We start from the raw sequence: 18,851 nt of genomic DNA, 5'->3' as shown, positions 1-18,851 counted from the left end.
TGAAACCGAGGAGCCAAATGCCTCTGGATCTACCGACCATACAAGCGGGGAAAGTTGAAAAAGGCATGGGAGATCACCGTCTTCAGATGGATAGAGTACACGGCCAGAATCAATACATCAATACATATAGATCAATGCATCAATACATATAGATCAATGCATTTAAAGTGGCGGGACATGGAGAGGCTTGGAGGAAACCCCTGAAATTATTTTGCCCGTTGTGTATTTTCTTAAAGGGAATTTTAAAAAATCACAAAAATGTAAAACATACTATATGAATGAAACTGAAAATTACTTGACACAATATTTGGTGTGATTTAAGTGATCTTGGATATCAAGACAATTTCCTAACATTGTATGAGCAGAACACAGATCCCAGATATTATCCCAGCAGAGTTTGTGGGTTACATTCCAATACAGAGAGAATGCTGGTCCCAGGGATAGGAGAGATGGAGAAACACTGAGTCCTCTCGTCAGTCCCGCGCCTCAGGGGGATCCCAAGGCAAAGGTTTCAGAGAGAGTGGTCCGGTTTCAGTGAGAGCATACATCCAGCCTTCCGTACTGTACATCCAATGTACATCCAAATTCCTGGTTACACCCAGAAAACCCCAGATAGAACAATATACCGTATATTACCCCGAAATCAAAAATACAACAGTGTTGTGATAAAACGCCCAAATGAAAAATAGTTTGTCTTCAAAGTAAGGCAACGTTTCCTTTAGAAGCCACAGTTTGTAAGATTAGAAAGAAACACCTTTTGGTTTCCTCAACAAAGTCATGCCTTTATTAGGCTATTATTCTTTGATCAACGGATGAAGGGTAGAAATCAAGTGTTTTCTTTAAAGCGTAAAATCTAATGCCATTTGCTCGTCATTTTTATTGATGTTCACTCTTTGATGGTTCGAACAGCTTACAGAGTGTGGCTTTAACATAGACCGATAGTAACACATCCAACACCAGTAGTGGTCATGAGAACAAACACGGAACAACGTACATGAGACAGGAACAGTCCGAACCTTTGGTTATGCATAGTTCAGTACCCCAGGACACAAGATCACCCGGATAGCAGCGACTGCTGTCCAACTTGGAGAATAACCAAACAAGAGCAATGACCAGAGCAGATGACTATCTAGGAAACTCCTTTGCAATTCTTTTTGTTGGTTTTGTTTCTCTTGATAGTTTTGGCCTGCTTGGTTCCTTAACCCAAGAGATATCTGAAGAGGAGCGTGGGCGGGGACTTACTTTCCAAACCCTCTGTAGGCCCGCCCACGGGGGGAGGGGCTTGGCGAGGGGGAGGAGGGGCACGTCTAAGGCAGGAAGGGTTCGTCCTCGTCTTCGTCTGCGTTTGGGCCCGGGTCGCTCAGACACCTCATCAGACGCTGCGAGTCCTTCCCCCCCTCCGGCCCGCCCCCCCCCATCGAGGGCAGCTTCATCATCAGGCCCCGGTCCTCGTCCGCGTCCTCGCCCGCCGCCGCCTGCTTGGGGAGCTCAGCCAGCATGCAGAGGGAGTCTGGGGACTGGGGAGAGGCCAGGTCCACCTTGATGGTGGGCACACTGTCCGAGGCCTTGATGCTGTAAGCCTGGGGGTCTTCGTGGAGGGAGAGGAGGGGGTTGGAAGAGAGAGGGTTATTTTTTGTGCTTTGGTTGTTCACCAACAAGCAGGTGAACAAGCAGGGCAACAAGTACACAATCTGAACCCACAAAACAACAATCCACTTGACTCACAAACATACAGTACAAACATACAGTACAAGACGGTCATTGGTTAACATATGTTTCCATGACACAATTACAAACCCTCATTCCAGTCAGTTGCAAGACATGGTGTTTGTGGTGTCTAGTATTTTCTAGACATGGTCCTGGCCATCATATGATGTTCTTCGTAACTCATGCAATCATCTGTTCTTACTACAGATGTTAGCAAGCAACATGTCCGGACATATTTCATGCGAGTGTGACCATGGCTGTAGTCATACAGTAGGTTACCACAATCCAGAACCTCTCTACACTCTCCAACTTACATACCTGGACTGACTCTGGACCCTCTCTGAGTCTGTGCAGGTTTGAAATCACTGCCTAAAATAAAAACCATATGGACACACTACTTTACATGCAAACATATTTCTGTCACATCCGTCACTCATAAAGCCATGAGTTTTCTATAATAGCGCAGCACACTGCATTCTGCAGTTCGTCATCACTGGCATTTGATTCTGTGAGCTACTGTGAACAATAAAATCTGTGAGTATGTGGAGAGATCGGGTGCTGTGGAATAGCATAGCTGGAATAGCCTAGCTGGGGAATAGCATAACTGGAATAGCCTAGCTTCATCCATCCGCTTCCTCACTGCTTGACCACTGACCCTCACTGTTCTCCCTCCAACCCCAGCACCCCAGGGCAGCTGGTCATCTGAGCAGGGTCTTACTGAGGAGCTGATCAGTAGAATCGGGTGGGTTTGGATCGGAGTCGGAGGGACAGGGGTTGGCAGGTCCGGTGAAGGGAGTGGACTCACCTGAGGCTAGTCTGGCTCGACACATGGTGGGCGAGTCGCTGGGCGCGGCCGGTACCGTCAGGTAGTTACTCATGTCTGTCATCTGATTGGGTACAGCAAACACACAGTCAGCAACGCACTCAGCGGAAGCCTTAGGGTCGTGACTGAAGGGAATAGCTTACTGTGTCATTAGCTTGAAGTGCTGGTAGTTACATGGTTCTGTTTACCAAGAGCATACAGTAAGAAACGGTGACCATTTTGGTGGGTGAGTCATATGCACTTAGTAGCTCGTTACGGTAATTATTGTTTTATAACACAGGGAATGAGGAGTTTGGTACCGAAACTCATAATTTCCTCAAGTTCAAGTTCCCTAAACAAATTCTGAATCAGTAAAAGCCTCTTGGTGTCTGCAAGCATAATTTCAGTCCACAGTGGCGTCTTTTTAGTTCAATTTCATCAAAACATTAGCCCATTCCTATCCTATATTTAAGCAAGATCTTAAGACTTACCGATTCAGTCTAGCCTACAATCACTAGCCAGGACCTAGAGACACAGCCTCCAGGCCATTGGTGTATATACCCTTTTATACACTGTGTGTATATACAGATGCTTGTTGCCCAGTGACTGGCATGGTCTGGTGGAAATCTGTGTTTATGTGGCTCTGCATGCTACTAACTCTGTTCTTGACTGCTGCAAAGACCCAGTGCAGCTACTAACCCTGTCTTCCTTTGACCTCCCTAGTGTCTCCCCCTCTTGTACTACACCACGCTCCCAGAGAGTCACCCCCCCCCCTTTTCCCGGTCAAGGTCCTCCTAATGTCTCCCCATGGCTCCTGGAGAGGCCCCCTAGCATCCTCGTGTCCAGCTCCATCCCACTATAGCTGTCCCTATCTAGTCCCACCCCCGTTATTACTATTGAATCTCTGCTTTTTGTCTCCCCACTTCTGCTTAGCGGTGGTACCTAGTTTACTCTAGTTTATTCTTTATGAGCCTGTCTGCTAAGTGCTTACTGTACTTTGATATACGATCCACTTAAATTTCCTATTATGGACTACAGGGATACACATAATGGTCTACCATGTAGGCAACATCTCTGTACTCTGTTAGTCGTGTCTCTCCTATGAAGTATTTAGCCCATGTTTATTAATCTGTAAATGTGCTTAGCCAATAGACAAACATTTCCCAGGAGCTTGCTCGATCGTCTCGTAAAGAGAGGTCAAGGAAGAATTTTTACAGCTCACTTTTTCGGCCCATGGGTGAACTGTTTTTTTGCTTCCCTCTGGAAAATGTAGGGGTAGGACCTATGTCCATCCCCTGTTTATGAAATGCGCTACAAATACATTTTGGTTTGATCTATTATATAATTAAAAACTGTTTGCCAGTCGTGGGACACAGCTGCACAAATAAATCAGATTCTAATCGTGCCATGTAAATGATTAAAGTGGGCGACGGACAATTTATGGAACAGTTTAATTACCAAATCCATCACAGTTTGGCTAAATGGATCCATGGTGGCTCAAATGATCTACAGTCTTGTCTGAGTGTGTCTCTAGTGACCTTACTCTCAGGATCTAGTCTTGTCTGAGTGTGTGTCTAGTGACCTTACTCTCAGGATCTAGTCTTGTCTTAGTGTGTCTAGTGACCTTACTCTCAGGATCTAGTCTTGTCTGTGTTTAGTGACCTTTCTCTCAGGATCTAGTCTTGTCTGTGTTTAGTGACCTTACTCTCAGGATCTAGTCTTGTCTGTGTTTAGTGACCTTTCTCTCAGGATCTAGTCTTGTCTGTGTTTAGTGACCTTACTCTCAGGATCTAGTCTTGTCTTAGTGTGCCTAGTGACCTTACTCTCAGGATCTAGTCTTGTCTGTGTCTAGTGACCTTACTCTCAGGATCTAGTCTTGTCTGTGTTTAGTGACCTTACTCTCAGGATCTAGTCTTGTCTGTGTCTAGTGACCTCACTCTCAGGATCTAGTCTTGTGTGTGAGTGTGAGTGTGTGTCTAGTGAACTTACCCTCTTCTCCAGTTCTATCATCTTCTGCTTTTTCAGGAGTATGTCGTTCCACCCGTCCTCAAAAGCATCGGCCACCAGAGTGTGCCTGTTGTAGGAGCGCAGCTGAGAGAGGAGAGATGAAACAAACGCACTCAAACCACCACACAGAAAAACAGGGTGTGGCAGGAGAACACTGACCGGTAGGATTGAAAATACTGAACATCATCAACAGACTACTTGTGGTTGGGTGAAACACAGGCCTGCTGTTGGGATACAGTGGCTACTGTACAAGCCTTGTGACCCACACAGTAACGAGGTTGAGATTCATGCATGATGCAGTGGGGAGTAGGGATGGGCATTTGAAAGTATTTTACAATTTGAATAGTATCAATATTTTTTTTTTCCAGATAGTCTAAATTATATTACATTTTATACTCTTCTATTTATTACACAAATTAACTCGACTCATCTCAAACCCCCATAAAATCTCCTTGGCTGCAAAGTGTTCAGTAGGGAACACTACTGACTGTTTACCATCTATTTATTTATTAGATAATGAAAACAAATGTAACTTGATATTAACTGATTGAACATGGGAGAGTCCAGCAGCGAAACACAGGTCATTCACACTATGTAGGCTAAGCGCACAGCACTGAAGCCTGTATGTTAAGATTCTGAGGCAGAAATTTAGAAAGAAAATGTACAGTATTTGCCCTGCCAACTGTGTTAGACCTAACTATTCTTGTACACAGAAATTTGCATATCCATAATCTCAGAAGAGGCGAGTGTGCAGCAGATTTACAATCAGTAATAATCTTAGACAGGACCCATGATTATTATTTATTCAGTCATTTCACCTTTATTTATGCTCCGCCATTGCCGACTTGATTTATCATCTTTGCTGCTGCATTTCTTTCTGTTGTGGCGTTGTTTTAAAGGTTGTGTAATGTGATTTTGTCTGAACGTAATGTTTATTGCTGCGAAAGGAATTGCCTCAGCAATCGGGCCCAAAAAAGCACTTTCACACATCATGATTTAGCTTATATGTCATTAAGCCGTTTTAAATCTCTATATATTTCGTAAGGAAAGATTGTAGATTTGTAAAGTAGGCCTTTCATTTCCTCCAGAAATCAAATCAGACCACGCCGACAGAAATGAAAGACTACTGATTGTCAGCAGGGCCACTGGAACCCCGGCGCCCAACCGTGGGCGGACCCCCTCACCCTCTGGCGCGTCTTCTGCAGGTTGCCTCTGAGGATCTTCCTGATCTCCTCTTCCCTCCCCCGGGACAGCTGGGGGAGAGCCCTCTCAGGGGGGGGCTTCTTGGGCTGGATGTTCCTGGAGAGGAGAGGAGAGGAGAGGAGAGGAGAGGAGAGGAGAGGAGAGGAGAGGAGAGGAGAGGAGAGGAGAGGAGAGGAGAGGAGAGGAGAGGAGAGGAGAGGAGAGGAGAGGAGAGGAGAGGAGAGTTGAGGAGAGTTGAGGAGAGGAGAGGAGAGGAGAGGAGAGGAGAGGAGAGGAGAGGAGAGGAGAGGAGAGGAGAGGAGAGGAGAGGAGAGGAGAGGAGAGGAGAGGAGAGGAGAGGAGAGGAGAGACACACTTAGTAGAAGACGGCGGCATGTAGGCAGCGTGCATGCTGGGACATGCCCAGCGGCCAACCAAGCGCTCCTGTCCGTCTTCACCAGGGACAGACGTTAGCCATCTGTTCTTCTGCATGTTGTTCATATTGGGTTCTTTATGGGGGAAACCCTAGCGAACACGGGGAGAACCAAAACCCTGCACAGAAAGGCCCGGAGACCTTCTTGCTGTGAGGTGACAGTACCAGGTACCGCGCTCCCGTGCCTCACATGAGCGATTTTCGCGGTTCAGCGTCTTGCTCAAGGACACTGCAGCACACTCTGGAAGCTGGGAGCGAAGCGGGGACCTTGCGATCCCCAGCAGGCGGCTCTACCTCCTGAGCTACGTGCCAGCCCTCACACAAAAAAACACACACAAAAACACACACACACACACGACTTCCTGCCTGTCATTGTCACGAACCCCCCCCCCCCCCCCGGAATCTCGCTTCTCCCCCTAAAGAGATGCTGCTGCAGGTCAGGGGGAGGAGTTAGGGGACTCACTGCATGGACACGGTGGAGGGCACGGTGGCGGGCAGTTTGATGCCCCCTCCGCTCTCCACCATCTCGATGGCCTGCTTCATCTCCATCTTGTGGTAGAAGGCGATGAGCTGCGGCTCCCTGGAGCGCTCGCCCGCGATCAGACACTTCTTCACGTACTTCTTATTGAAGCGGTTCAGTCTGACGGAGAGGGGGAGGGAGAAAGAGACGGAGAGAAAGACGGAGAGAGAGAAAGAGAGGGAAAGAGGGAGAGAGAGAAAGAGAGAGAGTGAGGGAGAGGGATGCAAACGGACGCTGACCGATTAAAAGTGTAAATAACTTAAAGCCTGGAAGGGACATAAGGCTTCATGGGACATAATGATTCATGTTTCTACGTGAGTGGAAGATCATGATGTCTCATACTTGTCCTTCCAGTGGTGGTGTCCATAGTGTCCACATATGTCCTCAATGCCAGTCAGCAGGTGGTCCAGGAACTGAAGCCAGGAGACAAGAATATAACAAAGCAGCAGATTGGTTCACAGATGCAGATCACACTCACAATAATAGCAGACAGGAAACGACCTCAATCTGAGCAACAGAGTGGTACACGCCACGGTGTCCATGACGAGCAGATGGAGACAGAGGGAGGGAGGGAGTGACGGATGAGGGAGGGATTGATGGATGATAGTTCTCAGCCTGCGGTTAGTACATGCTGTCCCTGTAGGTTGAGTACTATCACTACTCAATGGCGTGTCGTCACCATGGGAACTGCCGCTTTGTCTTGCCACAGAATTTATTTCAATTTGCAAAGGTTTCAACCGAAATAGGTCCGACTGCGAGTGGAGTTTCAGCATTCACACATCACGCCGCACACACATATACACACACACACACACACACACACACACACACACCTACACATAATACTCTGCACACTCTCTGTATATACACAGTACTCTGTACACTGACCACACTACATTTTGTGTATTGTTTTTCTTTTTTGCACTAGCATTTTGTACTTGCTCTTTGCACTGTCCTATCTCGTCCTGCACCCTGTCCAATTCCTAGTACGTTGAAAAACTGCATGGCACTAAAACTAATTCTGAAATTTTTATCTAAGAAATAAGAAGCCTTTATTAAACCTTTAAAGGTCAAACGAGGAAAAGGAAAGGCTGCTTTTTAATGAGATGAGGACTGGTACAGCCAGATGCCCGTCAGTCTTCAGAAAGTGGGGATCCTCAAACAAAGACACTTGGCATTATCATCATTCAATTGGCTAGACAGCTTCCTGAATTAGATTTATCAATTAAATTAGTCTACAGAACCAAAGCAAGGACCCCCCCCCCCTTCAGCTCTGTTGACTTTAATCTTTGGCCTCTACAGTGCAGAAGCTATTAGAAGTCTGTTCCTGGGGCGCTGGTGACTCATCCTTTTCGCTGCACCATAGAGACTCCTAGAGAGACACTGTGTGTGTGTGTGTGTGTGTGTGTGTGTGTGTGTGTGTGTGTGTCATTATCTTGAGTGTATTAATAGCGCCAGATGCCACTGAGACACAGTGCTGGACAGTAATCCCTCAATGATGCTGACGTGCTCCACCAGGGACACCAAAGACGAGCAAGGGAGGGGGTTCTTCACAAATCTGGCAACCTGGATGACGTCAGCGAACCTTGAGAGGAAGGTTGGCAGGTAAGAGGCCAAAATCAATCCCTTCACTGTAGAATTGGAAGCGAGTGGAAAACAGTGGCTTTAACACTGACAAGGCAGAAAAGCAAATGTCTTTCCGATTACCGACGCAAGTCCCAAAAAACGGTCAGTAGGGGGAGGCAACGCGCTATTTTCGGCCACCGGTACTAGGAACAGCAACATTTTGAAAGCCGATGGCGCTTGGTCAGATCCCTGAGAGTGGACATCTTCAACCGCGGCAACGCAGAAGAATCTGCGCTCTGTAGAGAACAACAAGGCGTCCTGTATGTACGGCCGCAGGCCTGTTGGGTTCTCCCCTGCAGAACCCGCCGATGAATAGAACCCTCTGTCCACCGGCCCGAGTGCAGATAAGAGGGGGAGGTGGAGGGGGGGTCAGCGTGTGAGGCCCGTGGGTCAGAGGTCACCTGGGTGTGGATCTCCTCGTTGATGGAGCGCTTGGTCTCCTGCTTCTTCTTCACCGCCAGCAGGTCCACCAGGGGTCGGATGGTCATACCCTGTTGGAGTCAAACAATCCATTTTTATTTTTTTGCCAGTTAGAGAGGAGTGTGTGTGTGTGAGTGTGTGTGCGCGCCCGCGTGCGTCCCAGAAAGGTTGAATTCACACACGCACAGGGAGACAACTGGGAATGAGAAAAAGTGGTTATTAGGTATTAGTAGTACATTGGCTTTTCCTATGTTAAATGCAATTATTGTCAGTCGCTTTGGATGAAAGCGTCAGCTGTCATGTCATTTAAAAATGTAATGTAAGCATCCACATCCACAGCCAGGTACTAGTGTGAGCGAGGCTTTCTCTTCTGTGTCGCTGATCACCTCTACAAGGTCACTACACAGAGGAGGGGGTAGTTCTCCAGCACTCGATCGTACACACACACACACAGCTGAAAGGCCAGGGTGTGATTTATGAGTGTACTGTAGGCTTGTTGTGTGTGTGTGTGTGTGTGTGTGTGTGTATGTGTGTGTGTGTGTGTGTGCGACTCTGTAAGGTGATGCGTTAATGCTGTCGTGGTAACAGAAACAGCTCAGGTGGTAAAGGAACAGGCACACACGCACACACACATAAATCACAGAGGGCAATGTGAAATGTGCTCTGACAATCCTTTATCTTCCCAAGTCCTGTCTATTTTGTGTTATGTGTGGGGAGCCCCAGTAGTGGTACGATTGCAATATTTGCATTTAAATTGCACAGGTGGGTGTGTGTATGTGTGTGTATGTGTGCGTGTATGTGTGCGTGTATGTGTGTGTGTGTGTGTGTGTGTGTGTGTGTATGTGTGCGTGTGTGTGTGTGTGTGTGTGTGTGTATGTGTGCGTTGTGTGTATGTGTGCGTGTGTGTGTGTGTGTGTATGTGTGCGTGTGTGTGTGCTCACGGGCCCGGTGTTTGTGTGTCTGAACCCTTCAGCGTATCGTTCACCTTCATAAGAAGATTATGTCTGCCAATCTGGTCAACTATAATTCCCTAAGTGGATGATGACCGGCTTTAGCCCTTCGAATAATACCTGGCCAGTGGCCATGCATGCATAAAACGTGTATACGAGGGAGGGGGGGGGGGGGGGGGGGGCACATACCCTAGCACTAACACAAACACAATCTTGCCTGTTTATCCAGCCAAACATAATTCATCCAAGCTTTATTGACGGTGTTACGGGTCAGGGTGTGTGTGGTGTTTTGTCCTTTGTTCTCTGTGTGTCTCTTGTGTTCCAGGTGCAGCAGATAAACCTGGACTGATGACTGACGATGCTTCCTGTGTGGAGTGGTGGGCGGGGCTATACAGGCGGCCATATTGCTCACACTCCCATGATATGAGACTGGCCACGTTCTTTTCTTGTCCGCTGTGTTACCCCTTACAGTAGTTTTTTATGTACCGTTTGTTAAATATATGATTTTATCTGCATCCAACTCTTGTGTCGTGTCCCATATTGTGTTCTCCGAGCCAGTCGTAACAATAGGTAATTACACTGAGTAGTTACACTCATTTGCAGTGTAGCTGAGTAAACATGTCATTAGTCAACATGAAGAAACAATATTACATAAACAAGAATGAAACACAATGACTAAATAGGCATATTCTCACTCACACACACACACACAGATGCTTTTCACTGTATATGGTACCCGCTTTCTGTACGTATGACATATAAACCACCTTAATATAGCAGTCCAAAGTACAGCAGGAGGGAAAGCCCTCTGTGTACATCAGCGCTGTGGCCTGCATGTGCTGTAGCACCAGGCTCTGAATAAAACATCACAATTCCCTCGCCCTCGCCTGGGGCGGAAATAGGACGACTTCAGGGCCTTTCTTCCAGCTGCCGCTGGGCTATTTCCAGGACACTGCACCAGATGACGAGTATCCAAGAGCTGCAACAGCCCCGAGACCAACTCCCTGACAGAGCCTCCAAATGGTGTGTGTGTGTGTGTGTGTGTGTGTGTGTGTGTGTGTGTGTGTGTGTGTGTACTTATTGTTTATTGTAAACGGATACCCATTAGCCATCACCATAGTGAAGACTATTCTGCCTGGGGTCCACATAAAAGACAGAAAATCAGAACATACAATTATACAGTGTCAATCAACAAATGTGTGTGTGTGTGTGAGAGAGAGAGAGATGTGTCCCTACGTACTGGACAGCGGGGACAGTTTGTCACGCCAAGGCGGCATGGCCGAACCGCAATGTGATGGCCAGCGAGCGAGACCACAGCGCGTCTCGAGGAGCACGGCACAACGAAACGACAAGAAGTTCCTCGTTTGAAACACACACACACACACACACACACACACACACACTCTCCACAATCAAGTCAACCGCTTTCTGAATAAATAAATAAAACATTTTTGGTGACCGGAGTCATGTCACAACAGAAGACCCCCTACTGGGCCCGACCGAAGGCCCACCTGTACGAAGACGGTGAAGAAGATGACGGTGATGATGGCGGTGAGGAACATGGTCCTCATGGGGAAGTGGTCCTGTTTGAGCAGGTAGCCCAGGGAGAAGGCGATGGCGCCCCGCAGACCGCCGTAGGCCACGATGAACTGGTCCTTGGTGGTCAGCTTGACGATGCGGAATTTGTTGATCACGTAGGTGAGGCCCACCACCCCTGTGAGGTCACAGAACACACACAACGACGACACGGTGACTCTTCTGAAGAGCTACAGTGGGGCCTTCGGTAGCAGTGTGTGTTTGTGTGTGTGTGTGTGTGTGTGTGTGTGTGTGTGCGTGTGTTGTGTTGTGTTGTGTGTGTGTGTGTGTGTGTGTGTGTTGTGTGTGTTGTGTAATGTGTGTGTGCAAGTGTGTGTGGGCGTGTGATCACTGCGTTTTATACCTAGCAGCCAAAAAGTGGATGTGAGAAAAGGAAAGAAGAATTTGGCCGACAAGAGAAACGCTTCCACAACATCCTGGTTCTTTCTTTGTGTCTGATGACATTGCAGGGAGGGAACATGCCCTTTTGACTCATCTGCAGTGACACATGACAACTTCCTCTTGCAAACCATCTACTGAGAATAGTGGCTGTGATGTCAGTCTATATAATTCCCCTTCCTGTCTGTCTGCACAGTACAGCATGTTTTTAGCCTATCGTTGCTGTTGTTTGAGACACGAGGACGTGACCAAAATAACAGACGCTTGCAAGCGTATGTCTTATTTTGATCCTGTGTAGTCATTCTACCTTACATAACGCTGGTCACCAAGGTTTGTGTTGTGGGGGGTGGGTGGGTTGGTAACACCTATGACAGATTGAGGGGGGGGGGATCTGGATTCACCCATAACAGAGTGTGGTGGGGGGGGGGGTCTGGATTAACCCATGACAGATTGAGGGGAGGGGGGGGTCTAGACTCACCCATGACGGAGTGGGGCGAGGTCTGGACTCACCCATGCATCGCGCCACCAGGCAGAGGATGAGGGTCACTGTGACGAAGGTCCAGTTCCATTTGTGTGGCCCGGCCACCGTGGCCACGCCCAGGAAGATGAAGATGAGCGTCTCGCTCACGCTGCTCCACATCTTCAGGAAGTACTTGATGGTGGTGTGGGACTTGTGGGATATGTTGGCCTCCACGTAGGGCCTCATCACCGCCCCACAAGCTATCAGCCTGGAGGCAGAGAGAGAGAGAGAGAGAGAGAGAGTAGAGACAGAGAAGAGAGACAGAGAAAGAGAGAGAAGAGAGACAGAGAAAGAGAGAGAGAGAGAGGGAAAGAGAAGAGAGACAGAGAAAGAGAGAGAAGAGAGAGAGAAGAGGGACAGAGAAAGAGAGAGAGAGAGGGAGAGAGAAGAGAGACAGAGAAAGAGAGAGAGAGAGAGAGAGAGGGAGAGAGAAGAGAGACAGAGAAAGAGAGAAGAGAGAGAAGAGAGAGAGAGAAGGGAGACAGAGAAAGACAGAGAGAGAGAAGAAAGAAAGAGAAGAGAGAGCGATAGAGAGGGATGAGCGATAGAGAGGAGAGAGAAGAGACAGAACAGAGAGAGACCAGAGAGAGAATAGAGGGGGAGATCATGCAGAAAAGCCATTACGTACACAGCCTTTCATCTGGTGAATGTCATCATTTGGTTAGCATAACAACAGAGTGAGTGGAGCCAGAACTAAACCAACCGCTTCAAGCCGGGTCAGAGTGGACCGGATGCAGGAACCTGCTTTTCTATCACAGAGACTTTCAACTAGCTGAAGCAACAGGTGTGTTTGTATGTAAACCCAAGAGCCGGAGACCAACGGGTACTTCAAACAGGAAACTATAGCAACAAGGACTAGTCTGGCTGGCTGCTGTTAGGTAAGAGGTGGCCCCAAAACAAAGCCTCAAATTACTTTCCCCCCAGGGGAATATTATGCGTTTCAAACTGAAAAAATACAGAAATGTTGGAAAGAAGAGAAACACTAGATACACAGTAACAAAAGAAGACACTTGATAAGGGAGGGGTAGCAGCATAAAAGGGATTAAGTGCATCCACATGAATAGTAACTGTAAAATAAGATATATATTATATATTATGTACCTGCATACATTTGGTCTGTATAAATATAAATAACTATACAAGTATATACATCTACAGTAGCTAGCAACCACTTCTCCATTCCAAGCACCAGGCTGTACCCCGACATGACTGAGATGGCACAACATCCAGAGCTGCCAAATCACGAACCGTAACACATCACGGCTTTCCAGGACGCCACATGGACACACAACCTATTCTGCAAACCGCTTGTTTCTGCATTCAGCTATTCATCATTGTCAAGATAAATACTTTTTTTTTTCTTTCTTTTTTTAAATCGGTTTTGCCCGGTTTTGCCCTGCAGAGAGAAGGCAACACAGAATAGCTGTGTTCGGAATCGCTCCCTATTCACTATATAGTCCACTATATAGGGCGTCAGCCATTTTGTTTGTAGTGTCCAAATTCTCCACAGAATTTTCGTTCCCTATATAGTCCACTATTTATTACCCACAATTCACCTTGATTTCCAGGGAACAGCGCATGTACCCTACATTTTCTCTGTTCCCTAGGTAGTTCACTACATGGTGAACCCTATATAGGGAATAGGGAGTGAGGGAACGAGGGAGCGATTCCCAACACAGCTAATGAGTAGGCCAAGTCTACCTCAGACAAACTGACAAGCTCGGTCACAAAATGAATTGCTATGGACTGCAGGTCCATTTTTATGGTTGAAGACGAGGGATGCAAATTCTATCCAGCAATGCAGCCACAAGCTGTTATCAAGAGACACAATAGTTTCAAAAATCCACGGACGTGGCGCGAGCTGAATATGTTAATCAGATTGATAGCCTTACACATGGCAAGTTATTACAAATAATAATTGAATAAAAAATATACTGAATAATGCCACCATTTGTAATGTCTATTCAATGCTTTACTCGTCTGCCACAATAATGTTATCTTTCAATTGAAATATCTTCATTTGGGGGCTTTTCCCAGCAAAAAATTATATGCGATTAATTGCGTATCATGTAATTCATTATTTTCTTCTTTAAAAAAAAAAAATCCATTCACAGCCCTAATAAAAAGAGATAAGAAGCGACAGAGACGTCTTCTCCCGTGGTTTACGGGACAGAGGGACGGGACTAAGTCCCCGAGTGAGGAGAGGAGGCAGTGAAGGGCCCTCTGGCCTTGGAACAGGCCTCCTGACTGGAGACAGATCGCTCCTGTCAAACCTCCAGACTCAGTGCATCAGCAGCACCTCAGCTTATGGGCCATAACTCACACAGGCCTCTTACACAGGGAGGAGAGAGAGAGAGAGGACAGGGGAAGATACAGGATATGGATCACAGGGCTGCCGTTGGGTCCGGTGCATGTTGAGACTGTAAATTGAGCGAGGTGTGTGTGTGTGTGTGTGTGTGTGTGTGTGTGTGTGTGTGTGTGTGTGTGAGTGTGTGTGTGTGCACAGCTGAGGTGTATGTCAGACGGCCAGTTATATGTTACAGCCTGTGAGCAGTCAGGTGAATAACAGCCTCTCTGGTGCTACTCAGACAGAGACAGAGCTGTCTGTTCTAGCGATCTGACCATCCAATCCGGAGGGAGGAATCCCCAACGACGTCGGATCCTGTTTAGGTGAAATATAGACAGCGCAGAGGAACTGGATGTTTTTCTTTATAAACTTGAATCCTGAGGTAAAGTTGTGTTCCTGAACATAAATGCGTGTTGTCGTGGGACAAGCCTGCAGGGCTCATTGGATCATGTGGGATCACGGGTGAGCCAAGGACTGTGGGTTGTGTGTGTGTGTGTGTGTGTGTGTGTGTGTGTGTGTGTGTGTGTGTGTGTGTGTGCGCGCACATCCCTCCCCTAACACTCACGCCATGATTCCGGAGAGGTGGAACATCTCGGCGGAGAGGTAGGCCATGTAGCTGTAGACGAAGACGAACAGGGGCTCGATGACGCGCGTGTGCGAGGTGAAGCGGGAGGTGAACGCTGCCAGGATGCCGTAGATGGCGCCCACCAGGACGCCGCCCAGCGACACCACCAGGAAGCAGATGATTCCCAGGACGGCGTCCTTCACTGTCACCTCGCCCGCGCCGGAGAACTCCTCAAACAGGTGGTACAGCACCTGGGGGCGGGGGGGGTGGGGGTGGAGGAAGGCAGGACAAAGAGAGAGAGAGAGAGAGAGAGAGAGAGAGAAAGATGGAGGAAAAGGAAGAGAGAGGTGGGAGATGAAGGGAGGGGAGAGAGAGAGAGAGAGGGGAGGGAGGAGGATAGATGGAGGGAGGGAAAGAGACAGAAGAATGAAAGAGAGAGGTGGTGGGAGATGGAGGGAGGGAGAGTGACAGACGTTGGATGAAGGAAGGAGTTTGGTTGGAGAGGGATAGATAAGAGAAACAGAGGAAGTGGAGAAGTTAGCGAGCGGCTGTTTCCGCCGCGCGCACAGGAAATGTGCAACACACGCCGCTGACACTTCTGCTTGAGCTGAGGGCTTCTCTCCGAAGTCCGCTCCTATGAGACTGACAGACAGACAGACTGACGGACGCCTCTTCAGCTTGATCAGGGGATGTGGGACAAAGAAGTGGTGATAGAAGTAACTGAAAGTACCTGAACACAGTAACTGAAAATTCTAGCCCCAGACGAGTCACAGTCTAGTACCGGACGAGTCTAGCCCCGGACGATTCTAGCCCCAGACGAGTCACAGTCTAGCCCCGGACGAGTCTAGCCCCGGACGATCCTAGCCCCAGACGAGTCACAGTCTAGCCCCGGACGAGTCTAGCCCCGGACGATCCTAGCCTCAGACGAGTCACAGTCTAGCCCCGGACGAGTCTAGCCCCGAACGATTCTAGCCCCAGACGAGTCACAGTCTAGCCCCGGACGAGTCTAGCCCCGGACGAGTCTAGCCCCAGACGAGTCACAGTCTAGCCCCGGACGAGTCTAGCCCCGGACGATCCTAGCCCCAGACGAGTCACAGTCTAGCCCCGGACGAGTCTAGCCCCGGACGATTCTAGCCCCAGACGAGTCACAGTCTAGCCCCGGACGAGTCTAGCCCCGGACGATCCTAGCCCCAGACGAGTCACAGTCTAGTACCGGACGAGTCTAGCCCCGGACGATCCTAGCCCCAGACGAGTCACAGTCTAGCCCCGGGCGAGTCTAGCCCCGGACGATTTTAGCCTCAGACGAGTCACAGTCTAGCCCCGGACGAGTCTAGCCCCGGACGATTCTAGCCTCAGACGAGTCACAGTCTAGCCCCGGACGAGTCTAGCCCCGGACGATTCTAGCCTCAGACGAGTCACAGTCTAGCCCCGGACGAGTCTAGCCCCGGACGATTCTAGCCCCAGACGAGTCACAGTCTAGCCCCGGATGAGTCTAGCCCCACACAAGTAGCTGGCGGCGCAGCCCCGAAAAATCCCAAACGCATCCCGAATCCCGTCGCCCCGGGCCACTCACCACAGTGACGGCGTCGTTGAGCAGCGACTCGCCGAACACCAGGATGTGCAGCAGCTCGTTGATGTGGATCTCCTCGAACACGGCCAGCACCGCCACCGGGTCCACGGCGGAGATGATGGAGCCGAACAGGAGGCAGGGCAGCAGCTCCACGCCGCCCAGGTTGGTGCCCTGGATCTGGCACACGGCGTACAGCAGCCCGCCGATGAAGAAGGCGTTCCACAGCGTGCCCACCACGGCGAACATCAGGATGGTGCCCAGGTTCTCCATGAACGGACGGATGGGCAGGAAGTAGCCGGCGTCCAGGATGATGGGCGGCAGCAGGTACAGGAAGAAGAGCTGGGCGTCCAGCACGGGCGGGACGTCCTCACCCGCCATCTTGATGAGCCCGCCCACCAGCAGGCCCACCGTGATCAGCAGGCAGCTCTCGGGGACGATGTTGGAGAGACGTGGGACCAGATGGAACCCTGGGGGAAGAGGGAGGGATGAGTCAGCGTTTTTTATTATTAGTGTGGTTGCCCCGAAGGGCAACACACTCTAGTACTTGGTCGACTTTATTTGTTTGTTTGGTTGGTTGATTGGTTTGGATCTAGAGCAACCCCAAAAGTTTGCCTCGCTACTCCTCCCACAGTTCTAACGGCACACACACAAGTCATATGTCAAATCGACCGGCTTCATCGGGAATCGTGTGCTTCCTCATTGCTAAGCAATATCTTTGATAGTTTAATTTATATTAATTTATTAGTGAATTAAAATTCCCCATTGACTTGAATGGGAATAGGGAAAACCTTAAGGCCTACACTTACCAAACTTAGTAGAGAGGTTAACAGTCAAGAGTCCTACTCGGGGAAAAATAATTACACTGATGGGCCTCACGGTGGCGCTATAACAGCGCACTTTTCCTTTTTGGTCTGTAACTCTTGAACCATAGGTTGTAAAATCAAAATTTATTCCAATTAATTATTAAAATCAAAGCCATTGTAGGGTTGAATGTAACCCAGAGGAAGAACTACAAGTGCATGCACACAACATCCAACACACACATGCACGCACTCAAGACACACACACACACACAAACACCACTAAGTAATCATGACAGAATGGGCAACCACACTTGCAATTTCCCCAAATTGCACATTTATAGTTATTTATTGTTGTTGTTGGTAAGGCAAGGCTAGTTTATTTGTATAGCACATTTCAGCAACAAGGCAATTCAAAGTGCTTTACATGAGACATTAAAAGCATCAAGACAAAGTTGGTAGCATCTCAAATGTACCAGCCACCTGGAAATCCACCGAAGATAAGTGCATTGGGGGGAGGGGGGGTAGATTAATGATCACCGTTTTCCTTTATTACTGTAATAGCAGCACTTTTGTAAGCAGCATCTCAAACATACTAATCACCTCCTCTCCATCAAAGAGGAGTGCAATTATGTGGTTTACCTGGAGCGCACCCATATGAGTAATAACCAGTCCTTTCAGTTTCTCAGTGGGTAACCACTACAGTACTCAGCTAGCCTCTGATAAAGATGTCTTTTATAAGCGTTAGAAGGAACGGGCCTAAATAATTCATGGCCGTCGGCTAACCTCTGGCCAACTGTGTTCTATATTGGTCTGTCTTTGTTTTAGTTTCTTGATGTCTTTTATGCTGCCATTTTGATCAGGTGTGGCTGGAAAAAGAGTTATTTGATCTCAAGCTTCTTTACCTGGTTAATTAAAGGTTAAATAAAAAGAAAAAAGAATAGGCCTACGTACTGTCAGGCTGCCATTCCCACAGTGGGCAGAGCTGAGGGAGGGACTAGTGAACAGAGAAGCAAACACAGGATGCAATGGCCAAGAAGAAACCGGAGACTCGGAACAAGACTGATCACGTCACAGGAAGTGACATCGCCGGCCATTGACGGGAAGGCCAGTCAGGCTGTGCTGTGCTGTTGTACAGTATCGTTACTATTCCACAACACACCTACGCAACATGCACGCACACACACACATCCACACACACAGCAGATTATGTTGAATTTCTTCTAGAAGGCAAGTGGTAGAAAGCCAAACATTCCTCACTGACATACCGTACAGCATGCTAAGGCTTACATCATCAGCTGATTGTATTACACGTAAAACTACTGTACCAAGGCACCGCCGAGATGCATGAAAACAACTCACTGGGGTTCAATTCAATTACCCTCAATGCATACAGAGGTTAAATGCTTGTGACATATGAATGAAGCT

At 48.3% G+C, this 18,851-nt stretch overlaps 1 protein-coding gene across 1 annotated transcript; it reads right to left on the bottom strand.

Annotated features, from left to right (window-relative positions):
• Positions 1-1,307: 1,307 nt before the first annotated feature.
• Positions 1,308-16,893, bottom strand: slc9a1a (solute carrier family 9 member A1a; the record flags this gene model as incomplete). The annotated part of the gene is made up of 11 exons (XM_084444339.1): positions 1,308-1,588; positions 2,513-2,594; positions 4,499-4,600; positions 5,701-5,815; positions 6,595-6,771; positions 6,994-7,064; positions 8,679-8,768; positions 11,159-11,361; positions 12,132-12,349; positions 15,054-15,304; positions 16,627-16,893. The coding sequence occupies 11 exons, from the start codon at positions 16,891-16,893 to the stop codon at positions 1,308-1,310; spliced, it is 1,857 nt and encodes a 618-aa protein (XP_084300465.1).
• Between the last annotated feature and the right edge of the window lie 1,958 nt (positions 16,894-18,851).

Source organism: Borostomias antarcticus (genome assembly GCF_949987555.1).
Source record: "Borostomias antarcticus genome assembly, chromosome: 10".
NCBI lineage: Eukaryota > Metazoa > Chordata > Actinopteri > Stomiiformes > Stomiidae > Borostomias > Borostomias antarcticus.
The sequence above is the reverse complement of the archived record's forward strand: the minus strand, read 5'-3'. Positions and strand labels throughout refer to the sequence as shown.